Below are 24652 nucleotides of genomic sequence, written 5' to 3'. Positions count from 1 at the left end.
GGGTAGATCTTATTACTCCCATTTTTCTAAAGTAAACGAAGCTAAAAGAGGTGAAGTGCCATATCCACTACTAAGAAATTGAGCCAAGATTCACACTCAGGTCTGACTGCCGAGTCCAAACTACAATACTATTCTGCCTCATAGTTTTGCTTACATAAACATTATTATGTACTTATTAAAAAATGGAATGATATACAGGTTAACTCCAACAGAATGCAGAGTGCCACAAATTAGTAATACAGTTATCAACACAAGAAAATGCTGTTTCTGACATTTATTTTGGAAAATTAGTCAAACATGTCGATCCTCCAATAAAGTAAAGCATTTGTAAACTAGTTGTAATCATTTGTTTTCGTTATGAAAGTACTGCCGAAGTGTATTTTGTGAGCTGCAACCGGGTCGTTCAGAACACAGGCTCTGGAGCTGAGGCTTCAATTCTAATTTTACCGCCAACTTGGGAGCCCTTGGACACATTCCTTCACTTCTCTTTGGTTCCTGTGTAAAATGGGATTCATTTGTAATAATGTAGCGATGCACTTAGCACTTATGAACATTAAATGAGTTTAATACACGTAAAACATTTACCTGACACTTAAGTACTCAAAGAATGCTGGCTCACATTACAGAACCCAAAGGCTTATCCTTTTCGTTTATAAGGGTATTAAAACGAAATCGCAACCCAAGGAGCATCTGAACTTTTAAGAGGAACTGGGCACAGCAAAATAGCATCTTCCTAGTCTAACAGCGAGACCACACTCACAGAGGACACATTTCATCAAGAACGACTTCTCACGCCCAGACATCTCATTTTAAGCCCCTGCGGCAAGGGAAATCAAGCATGAAGACACACACTCCCTGTTTTCTTCAGCACTGAGATCACCGGTTCCCTCCTTTCCACACTGCGGCTCCCTCGGCTCCGAGTCACATGGAACTATGAAAATCGGCACGCGGGGCATAAGTCCCCAGAACCAGAGGAACCACAGTTGCGTCATAGCAGAAGGACCTCTTTTATAGCATCAGCAGTGGGACAGTCAGTGCCCATATTTCCTAGCAGAGGACAGTCGACAAACACCGCCACAGACCAGTACCAACGTTCCAACCCAAGAACTTTTTTCGCGCGCCGACACAGCCGGAAGTGACGCGTGCAGCCAGCGCGCGGGGCCGCCCGCGGGACAGACGAGCGGGAGGGGCAGCGTGCGGGGAGCTGGGGGCGGGGCGCGGCTGCAGCTCCGTTTCCGGTGGCTTGTCGCGCTCGCTCACTCCAGCTGCAGCCACTCTCGCCCGTGCCTGCTTCCTCCATCCTGGTATTTTTTGGAGCCTCCATCCTGGTTCTTCCAAAGTGCCCGGACCCAAAACAGGAAGTAAGTGCGATGGAACCTTCAGGTCCCAACTGCCGTCAGGGCCGCTCCGCCCAGTGGAGCCTGTCCGGCCCCCTTGCTGCCCGCTAGCACCCGCCGGCTGGCGCAAGCTGTCGGCGCCGGGGCACTGCGGGCGGGGTCGGAGCCTGGCCTTCCTGACGTTGCAGCTGCCGTCCCCGCACGTTCCGGCCAGGGCCTCCCTCTTAGGGCCGGGCGGCGCCCGTGGCTCAGGCTGCAGAGTAGGGAAGCGAGCGGCCGCCGAGGCACAGCAGCGATCCGGCGGGGGCGGAAAATGGCGGCGGCTTCGGAGGAGCTAAATGGCGCCGGGACCCCTGGGGGGTGGGGTGGGCCGGGAGGTTGGGTAGAGAACTGGGCCAGAGGGAGTGGAGACAGTAAAGAAGCCCTACTTGTTTTCTCGTGATGTTCTTTTTTTAATTTGTATTTTTGTTACGTTTTCGGTTTTGTTTTATGGTTTAGCGTAGGAGAGGTAGGCTTGGGTGGGGTTGAGAGAGTGGGGGCGGGTCTCGACCCAACTTCCCCCCCTTTGCTTTTTTTGTTGTTCTTTTACCTCGTTTGCGCTTTAGATTCTTCTGTAATTTTGCAGGGGTTCAGCCTTGCTCGGCGATTCACGGCCCAGACTTAGAGAATCGGGATAGCTGGCCGAACCGTCTCTGTCAGTTTGAGTCTCTTTAAAGAAGGGATGTGGGCTGGGGCTTGGGGATAGAGCCCTGGTGGAGCACGGAAAATGCGTCTGTAAAGTAGTAATTACCCTATTGTGCTGAGTTCCGAGAAAGTTCCTAAAATTAAGTCTACTTTGTTCTCTAAAATGGACTTCGCTTTGAGAATTTCTTCAGGGAGGTGTATAGAATGTTTTACCACAATCTCCAGAGCAGATGTGAAAGAAGTGGTCAAGTGCCATTCTGTGCAGTTGAATGATAGAGCATATGTCTTTATATAAAATATTCGGTCTGTGAGTCAGGACTCCTCCCTTTCTCATTGAATTTGTGTAGTTGCCTTTTTCGCAACTCGATTCATCTTTGTGTACCTCTTTTTAATGTGCATGGATTTGATTTTTGTATGTGTGCCTCCTTTCTGACAGGCGAGGCTGCTTGTTGGGACGTCCTACAAAAATGCATATTCTGTAGAATTATTTTTTAATGTGACGTGTCTTAGAAAGTGATGCCATTTGGAAAATTTTAAGTTATACCTGTATTTTTAATTCGTGGGAGAAAACCATTTGTAGCTTTTAAGCTCCAGTCCAAATACGAAAATATTTTTCTACTATGTTGAAAGTATTACAAAATCTGTTTTTTTCAGTTAAGGGTTTCATATTTTTTCAGTACTTCAAATTTCTTTAAGCTGGTTTTGAATTTATATTTCAAATAGCTTTCTGAGGATTACTGTCTTTTAATAATTTGAATAATTTACCATAACTTTAACGTTTAAAGAATGACTATGGCGATACACCAAAATCTTATCATTTTGCTCTTATGGTGTACTAGAGACAAAATTTATTTGGTTAGGATTTAGAAATTCTGTTAAGATTTAGAGAAAAAAGGTTAAAACTACATTCCTTAACGTTACAAAAATTGTCATGCTGAGACAATCCAATTTGGTGTGAGAATAGTTTTTTTCTTCCATACACAAAGCACAAAAACCAGCCTGATTGTTTCGGGAAAAAAAACCATTGTGTTATAGGTGTGAAAAATACATTTAATGATTTGTGGTGATTTTTATCTCATTTTAACTCCCAATACTTCTGTATGCCACCAAACAAGCTAATTTATTTTCTTACTATTTTAGTTGATAGGCTCACCCCAAAATATGCTTTTTGGGACTGATTTAGCACCTGCATATTCTGCGTGAATCTCTTTAATTGGTTGCAGTTGAGCTAATGGTGGAGCCAAAATGCTATTGCCCTGTCTTCATCAACATTTAATCAGTAAGTACTGGGCATTGCATCTTTCTTAGAACTTTAAGTTCGTACTTTGCAGTTATATGAATACATTATTTTATGTAAACATTTTTCTCTTGAGTGTTCAGGTTTTAGAAGTATTTTGAGGGAAAGAAATCAAAGTTTGGGGGTTATGACTTGAGCTTTGAAAACAGCATGGCTGGGAAATATTTACTGGTAGAGAATCATATCAAAAGTAGGTAGCTGTCCTCTAGTCCTTTTTTTAGAGATCTCTTTTTTCAGTGCTTTAGTTACCTCATTACACCCCAGGGGTGCTTTAAAGGTGGGGAGATAGTGTATGTATTTTATAAGGTTAGTTTGGTATCACTAGTTAGTATTTAAATAACAACTTGCCTTTACTTTCTCCGCAAAAATCTTACCTTTCTATTAGTCTCATTTATCTCTCCGACATCTACAGACTCTAATTTTTATTAATGGTATAATAAACTTACATGTCCTGAAAATAACATCTCATTATTTTAAACAGTTGCTTTTGCCATGCTTCATTAAGTGCATTGGCTTAAATTAACACCTGTGAGGATGAATGCGATAATGTGAAACAAGTGTTCCCTAAGGATTTACTGCCTGGCACATAGATGTTAAAATATTGAGGGAGCTTAAAAGTGTTTTTGAAAGTATTGACGTCTTGCATCACTTGTATTAAACACACATCTGTCTGTTGCAAAGACATCAAAAGCTTAGAAAGGAACTAAGTTTAGGGAGGGTTCATTCTACTTTTTTTAATATCATATGTAGAGACTGCATATTTAACACTGAGGTGTTATTCTTCCTTTCCAAAATGGAGTTTTCATTTTAATAGTCCTTTTTTTTCTTACCACCATATTTTTCATATACAAAAGGATTTCCTGGGAATTGATATACTTTTAAATGCTTTGCAATTTCAGCTCCTTTATGTCTCCAAATGATAAGATGACCCGAGAAAGTGGTAAACTAAATGATTTTTATTAAACTAATTTCCAAATAGTAAAGATAAAATACAGATAGTTACCAAATGTATGTGGCATTTGTTTGCTTTCGTGTCATTTCTCCCTTTATCTTGATGATGCTTTCATTTTGTGAAGAAAATCCCTGTAATAGAAATCACAAATAGATTTTGTGTTTGCTCTGATTCTATAAAGGTAGATAAGTTTAAATAAAAGGAGGAACGTGGTTATCATGTCTTCCCCCGCCCCAAGTTTGTAGAAAGATAATCCATTCCATGACTGCATACTAGAAATAAGTTGTCAGGGAAAAGCACACTGGGGAGCTCATTATGAACAATTTAATTTTCTACCGTTTCATTTACTTAAATGTCATTTTGATGATGTACACTGTTAGGTCATTTTTCCAAGCACCAGTGGTCAAAGCTGATTCATTCACTTCCCATCAGGTGTTATGTATCAGAAATGCTCATTAGGTTTATTTTACTGCCTGTGTATATTTTAGTATCTAATGAGTAAATGTGCTTTAAAAATTAACTTGAAAAAAATTCACTGTAAATCACAGGTGTCTGATGATACTGTAAGAGCTTCTGATGGTGCCTTGTATAAAAGTACTCAGTTTTGAATGGATGAAATCTTTCAAGTGTACCAAATAACACATTATAAGCTCCTGAACCATACATGAAGTGAAAAATAACATTTTTGCATTTTGAATAAGCAATATAGTTTTATTGTCAAACCAGTTATGAAATGCTGCACCTTAAAATGATCCATGCTATCAAGTAATCTTCCTTACGCAAGTAATAATGACATTGTTTTCAATAGTTGATAATTGAAATAAACTTTTTAAGCCATTAAAGCCTGCTAGAATAGACTCCACTAAGAGCTGTATTGACATTTTTATGATATATAGTCATATTTTACCATCTTAAAACCAAGCCATAGTAAAAGTTAATTAGGTACCTTAATTGAATATGCCTTATGTTCATTTATGGCTCTGCTGCTCAAAGTTTTCCACAAAGTGTATAGAGGAACAAATCCCACGGGGCCTGGCACCGTAGTCCAAAACATTCTTCAAGTGTGTGGTGTTCCTATTTGTGTCTTGAATAAAGTTTGTACTTAATGAAGATGTTATGCTTATTCTATGACCTTACCTGTTGTCTGACAGCCCTCTGTGTACCCATGTTCAGGATGTATGAATTTGTCACCTATTATCTTCCACTAAGATTTTCTACTTAACAGACTTTCATATTTCAAAATAAAATTATCTGAAAATATCTTCCAAATTCCTTAGATGTTACTAAGCAAATTCTCTTTTAAGTATTTTTTTGAAACATTAGTTAATTCAATGATAGGGTGATAGTCCATTTGGAGTTTTATAATAACATAGCCACAAAAACAAATGTTCAGTAATAGGTACGAATTAGATAAATTTAGATCTGTGTGCCCATTCAAATGTACAGTAGTTATGATACAGGAAAATGCTCCTGATACAGTTAAGTACAAAAAAGATGTGACAGTACGATCTTAATATTGTGAAAACAGTAAAAGATAGGCATGCTGATACATGGGTAGAAGACTTGGAAATCACACAGAAAGAATATGGATGATTTTTCTTGTACTGTATTGGGTCAGGAGAAAAAAACATCTGAAAACTGTCCTTACTGCCTTATAAGTTGTATTATGCCAGAGACTGTTTCTCAGCCAATGTTTCTCAGTCTTCAACTCACTTAATAAAATTGTGGTGCTGTATGTTCTGTAGGTGGCAAGATTTCACAGTATAAAGTGAGTATATTAAAATAGGGAATATTTTATATCATGTCTCATCCCATGTTCCATTTTAGAATCACAGCTCCAAGCATCTAGGGTCAGCAAATGTTGGTTCCTGTGCTTCTCAAGATTGACACTAATAGCATCTAAACTCTTCCATACTTGTATCAGTACTGTACTTGGAAATGAGTATACATCTGTTTACAGAATTAGCCCCCCAAACTGGGGAGAAAGGTGACTTTATTCCTTGATTCTGGTTTTTAGAAGATATTCAAATATCTTCTATTAAATACCCAGGAAAATCAGGATGATAGGTAGACTCAATTGATGGAAATACCAATCTAAGATAACCCATTGGATAGGAACTTTACATCAATACTGAAAGGAAGAATAGCATGAATGACTCATTTCTTTAATTGAATTCTGTGTTAAATAACAGATCCAAGAGTTATATCTTTATGCTTATCCTTTTTTGTCCTTCCAGGTTATAGTGTGTTAAACAGGGTCATCTTTTTCATTTGGGAGCTATAAGATTGTATTATAATGAAGACACAATGACTTCATGATAAGAGTTTTGTACCACAGTTAAGGTTGTGTGGTTTTTTTTAAGCCACCAGAATGGTTTTATTTTTGTCATTGACAGTATGTACAAACCTGCAATTGTATAATTGTTTTGTTTGGTTTTTAAAATACTGAGTATGCATTAAAAGTATGTTTATGTTTTAAGAAATATGCATTAAAGAAGTTCACTGTAAACATAATTCTCAATATATTTTCCTGCTTTGTTTAATGCATAAATAACAATATAAGTAGTCATAAATAAAACTATCAACTTTCATGACCCAGAAGTATAGACAAATTTTGAAGTTTGGCAGAAGGTGTTCTCTCTGGTTTTATAAATTAAAACACACAGCATTTGTAGTGATTATTAATGAAATGACTTATCCCAAGTCCTTATTGTATCCCAACCTGTTCTATCAATAATAAACCTTCCAATGTACTTGTTAAAGATGGCACATGTTTAAAAACTTAATGATTAAAAGAGGTCTAAAAGGTAATTTAAGTATTACTCAGTCTTATTAAAACCACTTCAGCTTGTCTGAAAAACAAAATGCTGCTAAGGAGAGAATTCTGTACCATTAGTTAAATGGCATCTAACAAAATCTATAAGGAACAAATCAAATACATTTTAGTCTTGCAAAAAAACTTCATTGAGATCGTTACAGGAACAAAATGCTATCCTAAAATTCTTTTGTCATCAATGAGTTAAAACTTGAAGAGTTAAAATAATTTTAGAAAGCTATAATTCTTGATGCAGAACATACTAGTTTTTAATGACCAGAAATTCTTATTTCTTCAGAAAGCATTAAATAACTGATGAAACATACCACCTATCTAGTGATTTATCAAGTAACCACTCAAGATTTATTAAGTACACATTTAAATTTTATATAATAAAAGTCAACTGGCATTTTGCACATTCACTGTATTTCATTTTATACATTTTTTTAAGTCTTCATTTATAGGATATAAAACTTAGAAAACGTTCTTAACCAATATTTTCCTTAGAGTTAAATGATTCAAACTACAAGTAATGCTAAGCTAAGCTCTGTCATTAATACTAAAACCTAAGTTTTTCAATCAATACAAAAATGATCTGGCTCACTGTTAACTGCCTGACAAACTTTAAAAAACTATTGTTAAACAGATTACAAGAAATGTTTCCCCTGTTCTTTTAAAAAAACAAGACTATGAGATACATAATCTAAATGAAAATTTACAGATGGTGGCCGAAATCCTGTTAACTTTCAGCCCAGTGTAACAAATTCCATAGTTATGCATAAATAATTCAAAATTCGAGTTTTTAATGCAAATGTCAAGGCATACAACTACACTTGTCAGATAGCGACATGATAAACTAGAAAATTAAAGCTATCAAAGCTATAAATAAGGAGTGCATAAATAGCAATGTCAAAGCATTAGGGCTGTTAAAAAATTTATATAAACACGTCTGATAGTTCTTTCTGTAAGCCGCTCTCCACTGATAAAGCTATGGATAAAACCAATTCCTTGCACAGCTTTCTAATAACTGATGACAAAGCTGAATTCCTTGATCAGCTTTTGGTATAAAGCTGTATACCAATAGACAAAATTTTCATATGTATTCAAAATTCTTGAAATCTCAAGCAGATCTTCCATGGTCCTCCTAACTGCATTTAGATTTGCTGCTACCCTCAGGTATTTTTTCCTTTAATTTACTAAGGTATGGTGCTATTTAAAGATACTCAGCAAATGATGAAAACATGCGAAAATGCCACTTAAGTTAAAATAGCTGTTAAAATTGTGTTTATTTTTATTCCATATCTTCTCGTTTTTTAGTGTAAAAATAGTACATGTGGTATAACCCATTACAAAGAAGGAAAATTGAAAAGAGCTGATGATGTGCAGTCATGTGTTGCTTAATGACAGAGTTCTGAGAAATGCAGTTTGGGTGATTTCATGTGAGCATCATAGAAAATACACAAACCTGTATGTTACTGTACTGAATATACTACAATTTTAACAGTGGCAAGTATTTGTGTATCTAAACATATCTAAATATGGAAAAGGTACGGTATAATCTTACAGACTTACCGTATATGGACTCTGTTGACCAAAATGTTATGTGGTACATGACTGTCTTTATTTTGCTCCAAAAAGGACCAAAAAGGTGATAGCAGAGTTGGCGATTTTCCTATTTTCTTGACAAACCAAATGGGGAGGGATTCCAGAAGTTGTTAACCATAGGTTCATGTATAATCAATCAGAAGACAGGCACTAAATTACTAAACTTTGTACCCCACTATCACAATTTGATTTATTCACCAATATTTCTCATTCCAACATCAGAATACAGTTGTATTCTGTGTAACAACGGTCTTGACTGCATCTGGTCCTTTTGTTCTAATTTGAAAGCTAAACTTCGTGAAAAAAGTATCTGTAGGTTGTCATTTCTTTTCTCTTTTTTTCAATTTTACGAAGTCTCGCTCCAGGCTGGAGTACAAGGGTATAATCTTGACTCACTGCAACCTCCACCTCCTGGATTCAAGCGATTCTCTTGCCTCAGCCTCCCAAGTAGGTGGGATTATAGGCGCCTTCCACCACACCCGGCTAATTTTTGTATTTTTAGTAGAGATAGGGTTTCACCATGTTGGCCAGGCTGGTCTCGAACTCCTGACCTCAGGTGATCTGCCTGCCTTGGCCTCCCAAAGTGCTGGGATTACAGGCATGAGCCACCACGCCCGGCCTGTAGTTTGTCTTTTCTTCCCTACTTCTAATTCTGTACTTATTTCAGTAAGACTTCTGCCCCTACTACTCCCACCAAAACTACTTTTGTTAAAGGCACCAGTTGTTCTCCATATTGCCAGATTACATAGTCACTTCTCAGTTATCTTACCCTCTCAGCCGTTTTCAACATGGTTGACTACTTAAACCAACATGGTTGACTACAAAACCATTTTCATGGTTGCTCATTGAAAAAGCCCTCTTGTGCTTCTTAGTTAACACGTCTTAGGTTTTCTCCCCTCATCTCTAGCTAGTCCTTCTTATTCTCCTTTGTTTGACTTCCCAGATTTAGTAGAGTGCTCTAGAAACTGTAATCTAGGCTGTCTTCTCTAACCTCTTTAAGAAATCTTTAAAAACAATGTGTATGCCCCTAAGATTTATAGTTCTAATCCTGGCCTGTTGAACTCTAGTTTTATATATTTAACTTTCAGCTTAACATCTTCGTTTAGATACCTTATAATCTTAGTATTAATACTAATATTAATAAAAATAACCTACCTTTTGAATTTTGAACTGTGTGTGTTACCCATTAAAAGTGAAACTAGGTCAGTTTCTTAAATATTAATAAATGTACGACCACATAGCTCAGACTATAGGGGAAAAAAGTGAGTCAAGAACATGTTTAAGATGACGGGACTGGGCACAGTGGCTCACGCCTGTAATCCCAACACTTTGGGAGGCCGAGGCAAGTGGGTCACCTGAGGTCAGGAGTTCAAGACCAGCCTGGCCAACATGGTGAAACCCTATCTCTACTAAAAAATACCAAAAAATTAGCCGGACATGGTGGCACCCGCCTGTAGTCCCAGCTACTCGGGAGGCTGAGGCAGGAGAATTGCTTGAACCTGGGAGGCGGAGGTTGCAGTGAGCCAAAATCGTGCCACAGCACTACACAGCCTGGGCAACAGAGCAAGACTTCATCTCAAAAACCACAAAAAAAGATGACAGCATACAAACAAAGTGACTATGTCCCCAGCACCTGTGTATAGTAGAGGTAATATATTTGGATATATTTGTTGATTGAACAGATAAGCTTGTTAATTTACAAAGTAGCATAGAATCATTCACTAATCTCTAACCTGAGTTGTAGAACTTTAAAAAAGAAGCCAGGATTCCTGTTCTTTTCCCAACATTGTGGATTAACTTGGGTCCTGAAATAACTATTGGCAAGATTACCAAGAGTAGAGTTTACATTTCAATGGTTGGGATATAAATTTGTGCAACTTTTGGGAAAATATATTGCAGTATGATTGAAGAGTTCTAAGTTTTGTCATATCCTTTGATTTAACAATTTTTATTTACTAATAGTCAAGGAAATGGAGTGTAAAAATATGTTTTTCAGTATGGTTTAAGGAAATTAAAAATTAGGAACAACATAAACGTCCAGTAATAGGATAACTGTTAAATAATGTCACACTTTTTATTTGCAGCACAAGCTCTATTTTTTGCTTTTTTAGTTTTTGAGACAGGTTCTCGCTCTGTCACCCAGACTGCAGCCTTGATTTCCTGGACTGCAGCCATCCTCCCACTCAGCCTCCAGAGTAGCTGAGATTATAGGCATACACCACCACACCTAGCTAATTTATTTTTTCTGGAGACTGGATCTCACTATCTCAGGCTGGTCTCAAGCTCCTGAGCTTAAGTGATCCTACTCCCAAAATGCTGGAATTAGAAAGGTGAGCCACCACGCCTGGTGCAGTGTAAGTTTTAAGTTATAACTTTCGTTAGATACCTACCTTGGTTTCCTTCACACTTTTCAGTTTGAGCAAATTCTAAAAAAGCAGGATATAAAATTGCAGAATACACTATAATCACAGACACACAATACACCAGGAGATGAGATTAGAAGGAACTACACCAAAGAGTATGAAAAATTGTTTGGAAAGTTTATGGATGATTTTAACCCTTTTTTTTTTTTTTTTAACTTTTTTACATTTCTTTCCCCCATCCTTTGCAGTAGGTATTACTAACAAGCCAGCCTTTAAAAAATTGATTCAGAAATAGCAACATGAAACATGAAATCCAATAGCTTAATGTTTCTCCAGCAGGGTCTGTACCTTTTTCACTGAAAATGCAAAGAGGATCTAATTAGAATGCTGAAAAAAATAGAATTTTAATCCCTAATTTTTGCTGAAACGTCCCCTCAAACCTCAAATCTTGTACTTTTTTTTTTTTAAAAAGCTCTGGTTGGCTTTTGAGGATAAAGATGAGAAGCTTATTGAAAGAAACCTTTAAAAACCATTTCATATTTCATAAGGTTTCACATTGCTTTCAAGAGCTTGTAATTTGTCTTCTATGGCGTAATTGTTTAAGGTCCCCCCCACACACAGATTCTTAGATAGGGTTGCTCACCTGTCATCTTAAAAGGGTTTTCTGAATGAATAGGGTATTATATAATCTTTATGCTTTAAGATAAAACATAAAGAGAGGTATTAATAATTGAAAAACTATAGTTACTGGTAATATTTATGGTACTGTATTGATTGATAATACACATCATGTTACATAACGGTACCACAGTCTACAGTTCATAGAACTACTAGCATAGCTGAGCCTGTTTTTTTTTTGTTGTTGTTGTTGTTGTTTTTTTTCAGAGAACGTTTGTCTGCCTGATGAGAGCCACTTGGGTTAAGAAACTGACTGTGAATAGTCATCATTTTTGTCCTTTCTTCATTGGGGAATATTTTTAGAGGCTAATTTCCAAAAGTTCTACTTAAAAAAGAAGTCTGGTTTTGTCTTACTCTTCAAGATGAGATATCACAGAGGCTTGAGCCTAGACTGTCATCAGCATACTGCTTTACTATTCATTTGTTCTTATTAAACCTTATTGTGTGTAATGCTATTACTTTTTCAGAGTGTTGCAGAGATAGGAACATGGGAGAGAAACAATCTGGATAACATGAAAGTGATGCTGGTGGCTAAGGGAAGGCAACTTGATTCTGTGGGAAGGGCTGTAGCTGATCCATCCGTTGTCTAGGTAAGTCTGCTTTTGTTGCAAGGACCTCACATGATTTGCAAATTTGTCAAAACTAGATCATGATTTCCATTTACCTTTATTTTGGGAATGGCATAATTACTATTGTAAAATGAATGATGTCCTTTTCAAATAGTAATTTGTATAGTAAAATTTTAATGAATTATTGGATCTTCACCATGTAAATGTTAAAAATTTTTGTGTCAAAGGAAAATACATTCACTTCAATGGTAAATGTATGAATGACTAATGTCTTGTGTATAGGAGCCAGAGAGAGCCAGGCATGTTGGCACATACCTGTACTCAGCTACACTGGTGGCTAAGACAGGAGTATCACTTGAGCTCAGGAGTTCAAGGCTCTAGTACACTTAAGATTGTGCCTGTGAATAGTCTTTGCACTCCAGCCTGGGCAACAATGCAAGACTCCTTCTCTTAAAAAAAAAAAAAAAAAAACTTAATAAACATTGAGTAATTATATCAGAGTTTATGTCCTCTGTGTTATTTAGTTGGTAAAACATACGTGCCAAAAGTGAGTACTGAGGCAAGAACCTCTTTAAATCTTATAAGGTATTTCTGACAACTTCAACCAGGCTATTGATTATAGTGTCATGCCTTTCCCCCTCCCGCTAGCCATGAGATATTATATTGCAAGACTAATTATTCCATCTGTCTGAACAAGAGGAAAATAATACTTGTGTAAAATAGTAGGTAAGGATACTTTGAACAATGTTCAAAGTTACCTGTTTCAAAAGAAGGACTAACTCATCTCTTAAAATTGCAATTTGGTCAGTGATAGATGTATGTACTTTTTCAATATTTTGAAAAGAACACAGCAAGAATTATTTAGTGTTCGTGTGTTTCAGATTATAGAGCTTAAATACCTGTAAAAAATGTTTTGGAAAAATAATTCTTAAGATAAAAATTTTGATGAATCTTCTGCTAAAGAAAAAGAAGTTAAGCACCTACAAAGCTGTCCATAAAAACACATTCAAAAAGTGGTGAGACTTTTGCTGATAAGACAGATCCTCTTTTGTTGGATGTGGCAAAAACATTAAGTATTATAAATGTTGTAGGTTTTTAAAATTTATCAGAGCAAACAGATTCTTGCAGATATCTAATTCTAAATAATGGGTATAAACTTATGAAAGGCAGTTTTTGAAATCTGAACTCTCATTGCAATTTTACATGAAGAACACTGTAGGCAGATACCCAAATAAATGTGTGTGGTATTTCAGGGGATTATAAGGGAATACTTCATATCTGGGAATAAATTTTGAAATCCTGATCTGGAATCTGTTCTTGTTCAGATTTGAGTATGAGCACAGTGGAAGAGGATTCTGACACAGTAACAGTAGAAACTGTGAATTCTGTGACTTTGACTCAGGACACAGAAGGGAATCTCATTCTTCACTGCCCTCAGAATGGTAGGAGAACTTGCTGACATATAATTCTGACTCTCTGAATTTATTTATCACTTTTGACCCCTATTGCCCAAATAGAGGTCTAGGTGCCTATGAGTTTAACATAAATGTTAGCTTTTGTTAATCTTGTTGCTATGTTATAAATAGGATGTTGAGCCCCCAAAGGTAATGATGGAATAACTATAATATATACTTCTTTTTTAATACTAAGTGGTACCAGTGGTATATTTAATTCATTAGGAAATGGTAGAATTATTCCTCAATGCAAATAGACTTTTTTGTTAGAACTTGTGTTAAAGAATTGTACACAATCATTTGAATATGACTTAATATGATGATCTACAATGAATTAAGATTCAGTAGCCTTCCAGCTGATAATTTTGTTGTTACTCCTCTACTTGCTCATTATTTATGTCATTTATTTATTGTGCTCTTAAGTTCATCTTTACTCAACCTAGGTTCTGTCTTCTCACTCTGTACATAATTCATAGTTTATTTAAATCAAACTTAAAATTTTAAGTAGCACCTACCTATAAAGATGACTAAGACTCTGTCTTTATACAGAATTCTCTGTGCTTCTTATAGGCACCTGAAGTTTCATACATCCCAAACAATCCTTACATGTACTTCCTAAACCTAGCTCTCTTTTTTCCTTTCTCTGTGAATTTCATTACTGTCCAGATCATGAATGTGGTTGGGAATAAATTATTTCTCTCATCACCTGCATCATTTCATTTGAAGACTTCTTGATAGTATTATGTTTTTTAAATCCATTGCGTCCTGTCTGTTTCAAGCCCTCCTTTGTTAGTTCAGTTTCTCATTTCTCATCTAGGTATCTCTAATAGCTTTTTAACCAGTGTCCTACCTATAATCCATCTTTCAAGCAGCTGATGAAATTGTTCATGATACAATTAATAGCATAAAGCTTCCCAAGGTTTTTAGAATATAGTACAGGTTCTTTAATTTGGCCCATAGGTCTCCAGTCGTTTCTGCTTTCCTCATAGTCTTACCTTCTGCCACATTTCATATACCTGTGTTCCAGCAGATCACACTATCTTTATTTTCCTAACATACCTATACCTTAAGCTTCTCATACTGCTTCTACTGCCAAGAGAGATAGCAGTTTTCCCTGGGCTTCCCTTCTCTTTCACGTTTGAGACACCGCCTTCAGGAGTTGAATACTGCAGTAGACATAGAAAGGCAGTGTCCTTTTGAATTCTGTTTGCACAACTAGGTTTAATTAAATGAGCAAATTGGTAAGAAAATATTTTTAATAGATAAGAAAATTGTAGAACCATTATTAGAAATTTTGTTTTCCCTCATTGGTTTGAAATTTTTGAGATTTTTATTTGTTTGTTTTCTTCCACTAGAAGCGGATGAAATAGACTCAGAAGATAGTATTGAACCTCCACATAAAAGGCTTTGTTTGTCCTCTGAGGATGATCAGAGTATTGATGATTCTACTCCTTGCATATCAGTTGTTGCACTTCCACGTAAGTCACTACGTATTAAGAGCCATAGAGTTCCCTTTTAAAATCAAAGTTTAGCTTCCAAGACATTCAATTGGCATTTCTAGATAGACTTGGACTTAATGCTTTTTTCTTCATTTAGTCAAAACACCTCTTTTTAGCTAACAATAAATACTATATGCCAGACATATCGTTAAATGCTTTTACGTATATTGCCTACTTTAATCTTCCCAACCTTTTTTTTTTTCAATTGCCCCACAAGGAGCCTTTTTAGACTTTTTTTTCCTGATTGTGCTTTTCATGAAAAGCACAATATATCCTCAAAAATAGCTTGTATTTCTTAATGTACTGTCTGTATGTCATTGCTTTGTTCATAAAGATAATAAAACTTTTTGTCACATGCATTTCCCCCCACCCCAAGAACCATATTTGCCCTCATTGAGAAAGCATGCTTTACAATAGGTACTAATATTGTTATTCCTATTTTACAAGTCAGGAAACTGAGACACAGAAAATTAAAATAACTTGGCTAAGAGCATATCTAGGCATTCTGGTTCCTGTAGTACATACTCTTGACTCCAATGCCATATTGTCTCTTCAGTATGCTATATGACAACATGAAAGTTAGATAGAAGCCTAATTAGTTTATTCTTACCAAGAAAGTTCTTAATGCGTTTCTCTTCCAAGATCATTTAGAGTAGACTGGCTTCTATAGGAGGTATGATATTTCAAGTGCAATACTGTTGGCACAAGACCGCATACCAACTGCAACATTAGGTTGTATTTCTGATTTGCTTAGCAAAGAGTATGGAGTGTTCAGGAAGATTCTGGAGTAGATTCCTTAGTCCATGGCAATGTGGATGGAACACATGGCTGTTGGTGGCACTCTTAGCACAAAGGAGAGTTTTGCCATAGCTGAGAACTTTGATTTTACACTCAGCATCAGACAAAATCACATCTTCATCTTTTGAAAACGCAAGACCAGGTTTTCAGCCTGGAAAGTCATATCTTAACAAGTAGATATATACTCTGAATTTAGAGTTAATTGCTTGCTGAATTGAACAGAAAAGAAACTTTTAGTTTACTATAAGACTTTATTAAAAAACAGTGTTAGTATTGCTTCCAGTTGTGGTATAAACAAGCATAACATGTTTCTAATTATTCTTTCCTCCTAATGATGATTCCTATTTTTTTTAAATCTTTCCTAATTTGACTATTATGTTGTGATTCAATTCTAAAACTTAATTGGCCTATCTATACAGATGTAATTCTAAATATTTTCTAAACTAGAATTTTTGAGTAGCTAATTTGAAATAAATTGACTTTAACCAATTCATTTTGTTAAAGTGGAATGCCCTGTTCATGATTGTAGGTTCAAACTACACTTTATTATGCTTTTTTATGGTGGTAAACCAAATCCTTCATGGCACTGTTCACTTAGCTTCAGATAATAGAGGAAGGTTGACTTGAAAGCTCATGAGCTGCTTAATGTTGGGTCATAGCATCATCACATATGGAAGACACACTGGAGCCTAATATTTAGCAATAAGACTGATGAAGTTTATCTGTCTGGATTGTAAAAATCCTCACAGGCATCAGCCTCTCATATTAATCACTCTAACTCACTTACCACTTCTCTTTGTAGTCATCTGCCACTACATTTATCCCATTCCCTATTTATAGTTATAACTATATAGTGATTACAGTATTCATCTAGATGATTCTTTCAGTATCTTCGCCTCTTATTCCTTTTGTTCTCCATTTATTACTCCCTTTACCACTCTTACCTGTTACTAGAGTTCATTTGTGATCTATTTCAGACTTGCTGTTTTCCTACCACTACTTCTATTTTTCCAGCTCACTTCCTGTAGCACTCTGTAACTCCTGCAGTCTTTTGCCTCACTGGGACCCATTGATCCTATTACATTGTCATTGTTCCTTCTCTACTTGTATCCTTTCTTTCCTTTTTACCCTGTTTTACTTTTATGGTTAATCTTATAATCACTGTCTTGCATTCACCAAGTCCTTTTTTTTTCTCTCACTTATTTGGTGAAATCGTAACTGTCTAAATCTATTTTTGCCTGTTTACGTCTGTACCAGTGCAGCTAATTGAAAAGTATTAGAGAAAAGTGGCACAAGCAGGCTGACTATTCTCACTGTAATTCCTGATCATTAACCTGAAGTGGGCTCATAATGCTGCCTACCAGTAACAACAGTTCTCTAGTGTTCTTTTACCCACACTGAGATGACTATTTCATATATCCCGAAACTTCCAAATACCTTTTCCACCTTTTTACTCTGAGCTGATAACCCTACTCACAAATAATTTGAAGTGACCAGAAAATAATTTCTACAAATTCCTACCACCACAAATACATACCTACCTGCATCTATGTCCATGCATATATTCATTGTCCTATCTTAGGCCTACCCTTTCATTTACTAGATTTTATCCCTTTTACCTACTCAAGGACATTGTTCCAATAATTATTTTGTCTCTTCTGTATCACCAGTTTTTCTTCTACTGAGTCATCACCACAGTATCACAAACATACTGTTATTTTTCTTTAAATAAAAAGTCCCTGGTCAGGCGTGGTGGCTCATGCCTATAAACCCAGCACTTTGGGGGGTGAGGCGGGCAGTTTGCTTGAACCCAGGAGTTTCAGACCAGCCTGGGCAACATGGCAAAACTCTGTCTCTACAAAAAATACAAAAATGAGCCGGGTGTGGTGGTGCATGCCTGTAATCTCAGCTAGTAGGGAGTCTGAGGTGGGAGAATTGCTTGAACCTGGGAGGTTGAGACTGCAATAAGCTGTGAGTGTGCCACAGCACTCCAGCCTGGGCAAGAGAACAAGAGCCTATCTCAAAAAAATAAAAAATAAAAAGTTCTTTTAGCTCACTTTTGGTTCTTACTCAATTTTCCTCCTTGCCTTTAGAGCAGAATACCTTGAAAATTGCCTATATTTGCCTTCATTTCCTTTCCCCATTTTTCCTTAAACTTACTCCAAGCTTTCACCCCTTAACTAAACTGTTTTTCCCAGCTCTCCAAAGACCTTCTTGTTGCCAAATTCAGTGTTCACTTTTTTAGTGTTTGTCTTACTTGATCTGTCAGCAATGTTTGACGATATTTATTACTCCCTCCTCCCTGAAACGTCTTCACTTGGCCTATAGAAGACATTCCTTTGGTTTTCTTTCTATTTTTCTGTCCATTTCTTCTCAGTCTCTACTGCTGACTTTTCCATGTCACCAGAAGCTCTAAATGTGGAGCACCCCAGGACTAAGTCCTTAGACTGCTTCTTTGTTTACTCACTTTTTAGGTGATCTCAACTTAAGGTTTCAAATACTATCTGGTATTAACCACCCCAGATTTATTCCAGATCAGACTTCTCATTCTGTAAATATTTAGTAGTTGTCTCAAACTAGTGTGTTTAAAGCAGAGGTTCTATAACTTCCTAAATCCTTAAATTTGCTTATTTTACAGTCTTCTCAACTAATTAGTAGCAGGTGTATTCTTCTAGTAGTTTTGATTTTTTTTTAAAAAAAATGTAATATTATCCTTGGCTCTTCAGTCTCTTCCATCTCCTCTTTGTCTACAAATCATAGTGGCTTTGCCATCCAAAATACATTCACAATTTGAACTACTAGTCATTCTCACTTGCCTTCACCCTAGTCCAAGCCACTGACCTATCATTATTGCATTTGCCCTTCAGATGGTTTTTCTGATAGCACAGAGTGAGTCTGTTAAAATAAAAGATTGTATTATTCCTCTATTCAAAATCTTCCAGTCATTTCCCACCTAAGAGTTAAAACCAAAACCTTTTGGCTTACAAGGCCCCACACAATCTCCTACTGTTCTTGTTTAGTCTGCTTTAGCTACACTGACCTCTTTGCCATTCTCATGAACACTCCAAGCATGCCCCGTCTCAGAGCGTTTGCACTTGGCTCTCCTTGAAATGCTCTTCCTTGAGATTCCTGCAAAACTAGCTTCCATCCTCACTTGTTCCAAGGCTAGTTTCCTAGCCTCCTATAGAAAATTTCAAATACTGTCCTCCACCCCAACAGATTCCCTTTCCTGTTCTATTTTTTCTCACTACTAATCACCATCCAATGTAGTATCTTGTCCATTTTGTGTCTTTCCCCACTAGAATATAGGCTTCATGAAGAAATGATTTTTGTTTCCCTTGCTCATTGCTGTATCCCCAGCACCCAGAGCAGTATCTACTATGAATTAGGTTCTCATTATTATTAAGCAAATGAATACATGTGAAGATGTATTAACAAGTGGTTTGTTAGGAAATTAGATGATCGTGTTTTTTTCCCATGGATATTTTTAGAACAATTAGAACTTGCCATTATTATTCTGGAGATGAACTGTTCCTTTTCTTGAAGTTTCAGAAAATGATCAGAGCTTTGAGGTGACCATGACTGCGACCACAGAGGTAGCAGATGATGAGGTTACTGAGGGGACTGTGACACAGATCCAGGTATAGTAAATCTTTTAACTGTCCTCAGGAGGATGTTCCTTGACACACTGCTTAGCAGATAAAATGATGAGAAACCTCAGCCCTCCCAAGTAGCGAGGACTACAGGCACACGCCACTGTGGCCAGTTTAGCCCTTATTATGAAACAAATTACAAAGCTCTTTTGTTTTGATTACTGCCAAAGAGTTAATGAGTTATAATTTAATATTTAACTTCTTGGGTTGCTATCACCATTTTAGTGAACAAAAAACTTTTCTAATAATTTCTAATATTTGTTTAATAAGATTAGACACAAAATGAACAAGATGTGAGTTGAAAGTCAGCATAGTTAAAAAGTTCAGAAATAGTCTGTTTCTTACTGTATCTTTGCTGTAAACCAGGTGCAGCTATTTTGACATAGTTTGGTAGTTAATGTACGGTGTCTCATTTCAGTGATGAGACTAGCTTGAAAAATAATTTAGAAACTATTGTAAGTCCCTATGTATGTAGTACTTTGTGGTTGCAAGAGGTCTTCAGTGAGCTGAATATTCTAGATTTCTAAGCCATATATATATTATAGGCATGAAATCCTGCAACCAACTCATAAAATTTCATTTTAAAAGCAGCAGCATACTAAATAAAGCTGAGGAAACTTAATAGATGCATAAAGTAGTGAAAAATGGGGGTAAAATACTGTAAGACATTAATATTTATATATCAAGTATAGATAGGTACTCTTCAAGGTACCTAAGTCTCCTGCTGTACTCAGTAAACTCATTTATTATTGATGGTGTTGAATACTACTGCTACTGCTTAATAATTATTTGCTCATTTGAGGGAAAATTTGAGCCATAAAGCATTAGATGTTTGCCCCCAAATAGTGGTTAATCAGCCTAATAGACTTATTCCTAAGGTTCATGGAATGGGCTTTGCTATATAGACATACTTTGAGAAATGGTGATTTGATTCTCATATCCAACTGATTAAGAGAAGATAATTTAAGAGTATTGTCTACATTATAGTTCTTAAAAGTATTGTATGTATCAAGGTCTTTTGATAGCTCTCTGTTACACTATTTACTGATATATAACTTCAGGATCAAATCTTATAATATTGTGATCTTCAGAATGTAAGAACTTTAGACACATATAGTCTGTCTCAATTCTTAGCTTTATACAGGTCCTTCTTGATTTAAAAAATCAAAAAGTATGACACATAAATAGAGGGCTATAAAACTTACTCACACTTGTTCCATTGATTTCCAGCTTTTGCCCATGGATTCAAAAGCACTTCCATAAACACACTATATGCATTACCACCAGATGCAAAAATAAAGTAGTAGGCAATAATAGAAATGTGACTTTTCTCCTAATTGTACCTTGGTTGTCCACTGACAACTTATCTTTTTCCAAAAGAGATGAAGACAGCTTATCTCTTTCCAAGAGAGATGGGTTTCAGTTTCTCTTCATATTAGAAGTTCAGTTTCTATTTATTCAAGAAGTAGTAGTCCAGTCCTTCTTAGGATTTACCTTCAGCCAGTGACATTGCTTAGTTTTTTTTTAGCCCAGAGACTGAACTGGGTTGAGTGGTCACTAAACATGTGACTCTTCCCTTATTCTGTCTATGATAGGCTAATACCTGATACGGTAGCACTGTTGCCAGGTCTTCTTCATTTACATTATGGTTCTCTTTAGGCCAGGGTCAACTCTGCCAAAGGCAGCTTTTTCCCGTGCAAAATTTGTTAGATTAGATACGCTTGTAACTAAAAATATAGATGGTGGTGGTTGCACAGAAGACTTAACTGCATTAAGAATAAGTAGTACCATACAGTTCTTTGAGAGAAAGGTACATTAATAAGGCTCTAGAGGTTGTCTAAAACAAAGTTGTCAGAAAACAATAAGCAGACCATGATTTTGCAATAATGACTTATGATTTAGCCTGTCTTAAGAGATTACATTATTGGTGATTTAGGCAGCAAGCTTATCTCTGAGGGCATTAACAAATCATAACACCCAACCCTAGCACTTCCATTTTCCTATCTAGAACAGATAACTGTATATTGTATATTATTGAGCTCATTTACATGTGTAAATATTTAAATTTCCCTGAGTATTCTATATTGATTTAAATACTTAATACACTCTTGGCCCATTTTATATAAAACTGAAGCCAATAGTACAGTTACTTGCTTAAATGAAGGTCATATTATGTTAATGCATATGATTTTGTTTTCATACTGCCATAATAAAAATAGCAAGAAATATTTTTTTGTAAATTGAATATATTTTTACTATATCTAAAACAAGTGAATTCCGTATGACTATATGTAAATTTTATAATGCTTGGCATTGCAAAGATGAATCAGGTTGGGCATTAAATCAAGCTGCCACTTTTTTTTTTTTTTTTACTTTTACCTTTTCAAGATTTTGCAGAATGAGCAACTAGATGAAATATCTCCCTTGGGTAATGAGGAAGTTTCAGCAGTTAGCCAAGCATGGTTTACAACTAAAGAAGATAAGGATTCTCTGACTAATAAAGGTAAGATATGCTGTGAATTTTAGTGCCCAGTGGAAAAAAATGGAGATAATAAGGGCTTATAGTCATCAAGATTCTGAGTTGGACCTTCATCATTAGGATTGAGCAGTTAGAGTAATTGAGCTTTTCTAACTGAATTAAATTTGGCCCCAAATGACTTTGAATTAAGGTTGTGAAACCACCATTTGTTGTTCAGTAATTAATAATTATTTTTCTCCTTCTGATTTGAAGTAAATTTTGTCTTGTTAATTTTTGAACAAATGCATAGTGGTGGCATTTAAGACAATATAGTTATTGCTTATGAGAGTAGGAAGTCAAGCCTTTTCAAGGGCCTACTATGGTCTGATAAGTGACCTAGAGGCTACCTTAAGCCTTAAACATAGTGTTTATAGTGTTGGCTATGCTCAAGCATAGCTGGGGAAGGTGCTACAAAAAAAGTGAGCGTTGTGTGTGTGCCACTGTGAAGTACAGAAAGGAAGCAGCAAAATGTAAATCATTTTCAACCACTGTATAGTAAATACTCTTTAAGAATACATTATTCACTTGTTATTCAATATTTACCTTGCCCTAGAGTCCAGGAGACCCTAACCCAGCAGCCCTAGAGGAATTAAAGACACACATACAGAAATATAAGAGATGTAAAGTGGGAAATCAGGGGTCTGACAGCCTTCAGAGCTGAGAGCCCTGAACAGAGATTTACCCACATATTTATTAACAGCAAACCACTCATCAACATTGTTTCTATAGATATTAAATTAACTAAAAGTATCCCTTATGGGAAATGAAGGGATGGGCTGAATTAAAGGAATAGATTGGGCTAGTTAACTGCAGCAGGAGCATGTCCTTAAGGCACAGATCGCTGATGCTATTGTTTGTGGCTTAAGAATGCCTTTAAGCGGTTTTCAGTTTTCCGCCCTGGGTGGGCCAGGTGTTCCTTGCCCTCATTCCCGTAAACCCACAACCTTCCAGCTTTTGTGTTAGGGCCATTATGAACATGTTACAGTGCTGCAGAGATTTTGTTTATGGCCAGTGTTGGGGCCAGTTTATGGCCAGATTTTGGGGTGCTTGTTCCCAACATTTGTATATGTTCTTTTTGCGCATACAGTTTTCACTGGAGAAATTTTTCAAAAAGTTTTGAGCGTGATTTGGCTTTTTTTACTTTTATGTTTCTTTTTAGCAGTTCTATATTGTTGAAAGGCTAAGAGAGGTAATTTTTAAAAAATCTTTTAATTATCATTCTTTTTTTAGTAGGATCAAATAAATGTACTATAGTTTAAAATCCAGAAGTTACAAAAGCAAGTTTAACCTAGAGACCTTTCAGATTTCGGAGGAATGAGAAATGAAATTAGCTAAGTTTTATCCCCAAATATAATCACAAAGGAATCTTTGGTGTTTTATTTCTTTCAAAGAGTAATTTTTTTTTTAACATTACTTGTTTTCTTTTAAAGGACATAAATGGAAACAGGGGATGTGGTCCAAGGAAGAAATTGATATTTTGATGAACAATATTGAACGCTATCTGAAGGTATCTTATGGCATATTTTTATGTTTCACTCATTTGTTTATTGCCAGTTGCAGAAATACCGACACAGCATGTTGTATGTACTTATTAGGAACTTTTTACTTATTTTTGTAATGGCTAACATGTTATAGCTGAATAATTCTAAAATACATTATTATAGTATAATAATATTTTGAATTCTCAGTTTAAAATCGCTTTACTACTTTAGTTGCCACCCTGAAGTTTAGATAAAATCTTAGTAGCCTCTCAACATTTTAAAGGCTTATCTTTTCAAGAAGGCTATGTAGTTTAATTTATATTGTTTAAAAGCTTAAGGTATGCATCTTTCTTTGTTTTGTTTTTGTTTTTGTTTTTTCGAGACAGAGTCTTGCTCTGTTGCCCAGGCTGGAGTACAGTGGCACAATCTCAGCTCACTGCAACCTCCGTCTCTTGGGCTCCAGCTATTCTCCTGCCTCAGCCTCTTGAGTAGCTGGTATTACAGGCATGCACCAGCACGCATGGCTAATTTTTGTATTTTTAGTAGAGACGGGGTTTCACCATGTTGGCCAGGCTGGTCGCAAACTGCTGACCTTAGGTGATCCGCCCTTCTCGGCCTCCCAAAGTGTTGGGATTACAGGCATGAGCCACCACGCCCAGCTAAGGTATGCATCTTTGAATGAATTTTTGATGTCATAGTAGTAGTCTTTCCCTTTTAAAAAGAATCAAAAATTTAGTTTATTTTCTTATTCAGTTTTATTTCTTGTTAGCTTAGTACTCTTCATTAAATGTCTTTTGAACACAATATTTTTAAGGCTTTGGATTCTGTTAAGGCATGGATTGCTTTAACAGTGTTTGCTTTTGAAGTCAGTGATCCATTTGGGCAGGCTGGAAACAGTTGAAGAGTGATACAAAGCCTTGTATCATGTGAGTGATACAAAGCCTTGTAT

The 24652-nt window shown here is 36.3% G+C and overlaps 1 protein-coding gene across 2 annotated transcripts in view; it reads left to right on the top strand.

Moving 5' to 3' along the window:
• The first annotated feature begins 1167 nt into the window (after positions 1-1167).
• Positions 1168-24652, top strand: part of DMTF1 (cyclin D binding myb like transcription factor 1) — a 44533-nt gene continuing 21048 nt past the window's right edge. The window contains exons 1-8 of one of the 2 annotated variants that reach the window (XM_023226710.2): positions 1204-1361; positions 3162-3300; positions 12199-12321; positions 13626-13742; positions 15110-15232; positions 19598-19692; positions 22093-22207; positions 23653-23729. In XM_023226710.2, coding sequence (XP_023082478.1) covers positions 13634-13742; positions 15110-15232; positions 19598-19692; positions 22093-22207; positions 23653-23729 — 519 coding nt within the window. In that variant the 5' untranslated portion in view covers positions 1204-1361; positions 3162-3300; positions 12199-12321; positions 13626-13633. Of the gene's footprint in view, positions 1362-3161; positions 3301-12198; positions 12322-13625; positions 13743-15109; positions 15233-19597; positions 19693-22092; positions 22208-23652; positions 23730-24652 lie in introns of both variants that reach the window. The other variant, XM_023226709.3, reaches the window with a different exon arrangement.

Source organism: Piliocolobus tephrosceles, chromosome 8, assembly GCF_002776525.5.
Source record: "Piliocolobus tephrosceles isolate RC106 chromosome 8, ASM277652v3, whole genome shotgun sequence".
NCBI classification, from domain to species: Eukaryota; Metazoa; Chordata; class Mammalia; order Primates; family Cercopithecidae; genus Piliocolobus; species Piliocolobus tephrosceles.
This window is presented reverse-complemented; position numbering and strand designations above follow the sequence as displayed.